Below are 5,747 nucleotides of genomic sequence, written 5' to 3' on the forward strand. Positions count from 1 at the left end.
TGGTTCAGTTTTTTATAGGGTTATTGGATATTATCACCCCTAATTGTTGGTTATTGGCCGCGGCCACCCCCAACTATCACTTTGACGCTCGTCACCCCCAACTTAACACTTAGTATGTTTTGTTACCACGTCGTTAACTGATCATTAACTTTTTATCTTTGAACTATACTTTTGGGGGTGTCATAGGGATCTTAGGAGACCCAAAAAGTATAGTAACAAAATCAAAAGTTAGTGATTAGTTAACGGCATGGGGACAGAACACACTAAGTGTTAAGTTGGAGGTGACAAACGTCAAAGTGATAGTTGAGGGTGACAGCAGTCAATAGCCAATAGTTAGGGGTGATAAAATTCAATAACCTTTTTTTATATGTTTAACCTAATCATTAAAATACATAATTTCAAAAGAATCGACTAATAAAAATTGATTTACCCAAAACCCTCTAAACTTTTTAGTTAAACTTTTTTGTTTAGATTTATTTATTGATGGATCATGATAACAAGATAAAGTTTACTATGTTGGCTCCTCCTTAGAAACTATAACTAAACTTTTCTTATAGCATTTGATGTGAGAGTGTCTTGAACACAAGTATTGGTTTGATAATCCAAAGCTACATAAATCAACAATATAGCGTTCGTTTCACATAATAGAATGGAATTTTGAGTGAATTGGAATATTGATTTCACTCCTTATTTTGTTGGTACCAATAAGAAAATGGATTGGAATTGAACAACATAAGGAATGGAATCTACATTCTAATTCCATCCAAATTTCATTCCATTTTGGAAAACAAACACACTTTAATTACAAATCAAATTTTAATATCTGCGTGAATTCTCATTCCAATTCCATTGCAATCCATGAAACCAATACTACCTAAGTGTTTGGGCAGGTCTGAAGATGCACGCCAATTGTTCGATGAAAGGCTTGATTTGTATTGTTATAGCTACTTATTTATTTTAAAACAAAGGTAATGGTTTTAAACATACTAACGTAAGATTGCATTTTTGTTTAGACTACCTGTATGAAATTGTTTGATACTATGTTTATCATTTTATGTTCATAGCTTGTTGTTATCATAATGTTGTGAATTTACACATTTGATACATAAGAAATTAGGCTATTGAGAAATACACATGTAAAATGTCTTATCTTTTGTGTCTATGATGAGTTCATATGATTTTATACTTTTATGTCAGCATACACATATATTGATATCTCTCTATATATAATAAAGCAAACTTTCAAAATCCTATGTGTCAACATTCTATGCCTCCCATGTTAAAATGATCCTATGTGTAATTTTAATAGATTTTTCATTATATGTTTAATAAAAGCACAAAGTCAATTCTAAAAAACCCTAAGTCAGTTTTGTGAACCCATCTCTTGTAACATCCATTTCTCTCTGCAATACACACAAAATGTTAAAAAAAAAAAAAAAAAAAACAAAAAAACCCTGCACGCCCCTATACCCATTTTTTTCACTTTCCTCTTCGTCTTCATCTTCTTCTTCTTCGTTCCCTCTGATGCTTCTCTTTTCAATTCCATATCAATATATGGTTAAAAAATTTCAAATCAACCCTTCTGTATGTACTCTCTCTCTAAAACACATATCATACAAATATGTATTTGCATAAAACTTCAAATCGTGTTCAAGAAACATAAATCCTACAGTGGTGCTCGATTACTAGACCTAATCCAACGGTATACAAAAGCATTCACACGGAGCGCTCTTTTGAAATTGGCTTCTCTTCTGCACATTGAGTCTCGGGTGAAGAGGCATACCAATGAGACCTGAATTTGTGAAGTATATGAAATTGGCTTCCTCTTCGTAGTTAGTACATATATATATATATATATATATATATATATATATATATATATATATATATATATATATATATGTTAATTCTAATTCTAATTTTCTGTAGTTTATGAACTGAACTTGTGAAGTATATGAAATGCTATGTCGAATAATTTTATTTACTTGAACGTTTTAAGTAAAACAAGTTTTTTCATCGGTATGTTGATGCGATTTTGTCATTCCCATAATCCCATGTTCCATTCAAATTAACTTTTTTAAAATTTCTTCACATTTATCGAGTGGTATGGGCATCCTTTTATATACAACTTTTTACTAAGTCCACATTTACAGTGATTTGCATTTGTTACAAGATTCCTATCTATCGCTACAACCCTAATAGCGAGCGTAGATCTATACGCTACGTAGTAAGCTATAGCGATCGCTATGCTTGCTATTGATAACTATGGAGTAGACCCAAATTGACCTATTGTATAACACTGGTAATCCCATTTTGACTCGTAGTATGATTTAATTAGACCCAAATATAACCCGTTGTATAATTTAAGTAGACCCAAATGAACCTATAGGTGATTTTTTAACCAAGTCAACGAAACACCGAATGAATCATAATTGTCGGGTCTAGCTATACTTTTGTTTATGTGATCATTTATAATCGATTATTTGCAGCCGAGCCCGCCCTGATAACAATGAATCCGCGGACCCACATTCTCAATACGACCCGCTTAAGAAGCTGGGTCTCTTGGGTGTAAACGTGAGGAAGAGTGAATCCTTATTGGAGCTATGTCAAGCCAGTATTAACCAAGCCCATATCGACAAAATGGAGAAAGATGTTAAGGCAAGAGTCGGGTTCTCAGGGCCCATCGATAACTTGAAGGCGTCTAATTTTTCCAGATGTGCTTTTAAGGATTGGAGAATGGGAGGTACACATTATTACACTGCATATGGTTTTATGTTGAAGAGTACGTTTTGGCCCGTTTACTTGTGAATGGGTTGTTTCGGGTTATGTTTATCAAATGGTCAAAATAGAAAAAAAAAAAAAGAAAAAAAAAAAAAAACAGCTAACAATAGCATATGTTTATCATTATCGGGTTTAAACCCCACTAACTAATGGAGAGTTCAAGAAAAAAAAAATCGAACAATGGCCTCAATTTTAAACTCGCTATGTCTATAAAAGGGTTGACCCGCCCTTGAGTTCAACTCAGTTCTAGAAATTATTGAGTTGGAAACTATTTAATGAATTATTATGTATAGCTTCTTGGTTTGATTGGTCAATCAGAAATTAGCGATATGAATATTGGGGTGGAATCTGGTACTTTAGAGGGTAAGATACATATATTTTTGTATTATATATACGCTCACTATTTATTTTTTATTTATTCTCATATTTCAGGTTATTTGTATCAATCCAAACTTGAATTAGATGTAATAGATTTGGAAATGTAGTTCTCAGTAATATTTGGAAACCGTATTTGAGATTGATTAAACTTGAATTAGATGCCATCATATATACAACCAAGGTAATGTTTTACCTAAAAAAAGTCCTGATTTTTCCTCTGTTTTTTTGGCAAAACATATAGTAAAGAATATATGATAATTGATTAATAATATGTTAAAATGCATAAAGTTACAATTAGACTAGGAATATGAGATGGTATAATTTTTAAACATATATACATCGTTTGTCCATCACACGGTTTCTATAATGTTAGCTTTAATTACATTTATTTAATCGGTGTTTCATGCACTTTCATTTTGTTTTTAATCTAGCTGGGTTATTTCAGGTGATTCCCATACCGGATGAATAGTCAAGGTTTTTCTTACTCGATTCAGGTAGCATTGTGTCAGATTTGGTAAAATAAGGTTTCAGTCAAAAAAAGGTAAAAACCAAAGTGCTTTTATATCTTTGGGATTATGGTAGGAAGCAATTTCAACTCATTTCTTCATATGTGGCTTTACTTAACCGTTACCGTACCACATAGGGAGCACCCATGTAAAGAAAAAGAGGGAGGCATCCCATGAAAAAATTAGTGTTAATTTTACCATAAAAAGTCTTCATCGCCTCCACAATGATAAAAAATCTTAGGTCCACCATTAGTATCGCATAGTAGCATAATATCGACGCTCAGAAGTTTACATATTTATTTAAACACTTATGATTTATGTAAATTAAATCAAAACAATTATAAAATAATATAACGTTTGAAAACATGTCTTTTTATTTTATTTAACGACATAATTTATATTAATATAAATTAAATTTTGCTGCCTGAGAGGTTCTCGGGTTAGGTGTGGCTATGTGTGTATTATATATATGTACTTTAAAGTTAAATGTTATTTGGTTACTCTAATAAAATTATTTATATGAAATATCTGAAGATATTTTTGGTAGTTGATGTTATGTTTTGGGTAGTCGATTAACTCGAATCTGAAAATAAAAATTAGTAAACTGTTATAAAGTTAATTTGAGAACAATTCCAATAGAAAATTTTAATAAGACAAACTAGTTATTAGTTAAACTTGTTCCATATTTTAATGTATATTATTTCTTGAGTTGGAGTTCATTCCTTCATGTTCGTAGAATGCATTGCATATTGTTGTTCTTTGTTCATATTTTGGTTTAAGTTGGTACATATTTGTTTAATATTAGCCAATTCACTATTCAGGATTGTTTAGAAAACTTAATTCAAGTTCATCTTTGATACTTAAAAAATATCTGTTGATTGTTTGAATGCTTATATGAATTGTGTTGTAGGAAAAGAATGTTGTTTTTGTTAAACTCAATCACTCAAATTATAATTCACAATACGTTTTTAATATATAGAGTTACAATCAACCTATACTAGGAAACCGAAAAATACAAATTGAGGGTCAAGTTATTCTACAAAGGCTTCTAATTGTAAGAAGTGTAAGAAGGATTTATAGAGTAACAAGTGTCCAATAACCAAAAATTAAACCCACTACATCACCACCCAAAACCTAAACACCCAACCCCACCCCATCACCACCCAAAAACATAAACCCCCAACCCCTCTCCCCCCCCCCCCCCCCACAACCACCCAAAAACCTAAACCCCCCCCCCTCCCGCGGCAAAAAAAAAAAAAAAAAAAAAAAAAAACTATAACTCAGCAAAAAAAATCCCAAAAACCTAACCCCCGACCCCCACCCCGCAAAAACCTAAAAAAAAAACCTAACCCCCCAAAAACCTAAAAAAAACCTAACACCCCCCCCCCCCAACCCCATAAAACCTAAAAAAAAATCTAAAAAAAAAAAAGAAAAACTAAACACCCACCCCCACCACCACCCAAAAACCTAAACCCCCACCCCCTCGGAATTTTTTTTCTTTTTTTTTTTTGGGGGGGGGGGGGTTAGGTTTTTGGTGGTGGTGGATGTTTAAGGTTTTTTTTTTTTTTTTTTTTTGTGTGTGTGTAGTGGGTTTTTTAGGTTATTGGACACTTGTCACTTTATAAATCCTTCTTACACTTCATACAATTAGGATCCTTTGTATTTGATCCTAATCCTACAAATTGAATACAATCAATGCACATAATCATAGAGATGATTTCGTAAATCATGCTAATGATTTACGTTATGCTTTTACCCCCCCCCCCCCCCCCCCCCGTCAATCGAACAAGTGGGGGATCAATGCGAAGTAGGCTTCGAAATTTTTCAATGAGAGGCCTTGAGAGACTTTTAGTGAAGATATTGCAACATGGAGATTGAATGGAACAAACTTTGTATAGAGACGACCAGAAGAAACAAGCTCACGCACAAAATGATAATCAGTGTCGATATGCTTTGCAAGTTTGTGTGAAACCGGGTTTTGACTTAGAAAAATAGCACGTATAGGTCATGGAACAAGTACCCAAGTGTTATTGTATTTTAACGTCTCACGCTCCTCTTCCATTGCCTTGACCCATTTTGAGT

General features: G+C 32.8%; 1 protein-coding gene across 2 annotated transcripts; it reads left to right on the forward strand.

The window, feature by feature from the left end:
* The first annotated feature begins 1,464 nt into the window (after nt 1–1,464).
* Nucleotides 1,465–3,740, forward strand: LOC118479610. 2 transcript variants are annotated; one of them, XM_035974223.1, is made up of 3 exons: nt 1,465–1,805; nt 2,490–2,743; nt 3,605–3,740. In XM_035974223.1, the coding sequence occupies exons 1-3, from the start codon at nt 1,786–1,788 to the stop codon at nt 3,622–3,624; spliced, it is 294 nt and encodes a 97-aa protein (XP_035830116.1). In that variant the 5' UTR covers nt 1,465–1,785; the 3' UTR covers nt 3,625–3,740. The 2 variants fall into 2 exon arrangements, with proteins under 2 accessions (XP_035830116.1, XP_035830114.1); XM_035974221.1 differs by lacking the exon at nt 3,605–3,740 and having other exon boundaries at nt 2,490–2,862.
* Nucleotides 3,741–5,747: the final 2,007 nt, after the last annotated feature.

Source organism: Helianthus annuus, chromosome 1 (genome assembly GCF_002127325.2).
Source record: "Helianthus annuus cultivar XRQ/B chromosome 1, HanXRQr2.0-SUNRISE, whole genome shotgun sequence".
Classification (NCBI taxonomy): Eukaryota; Viridiplantae; Streptophyta; class Magnoliopsida; order Asterales; family Asteraceae; genus Helianthus; species Helianthus annuus.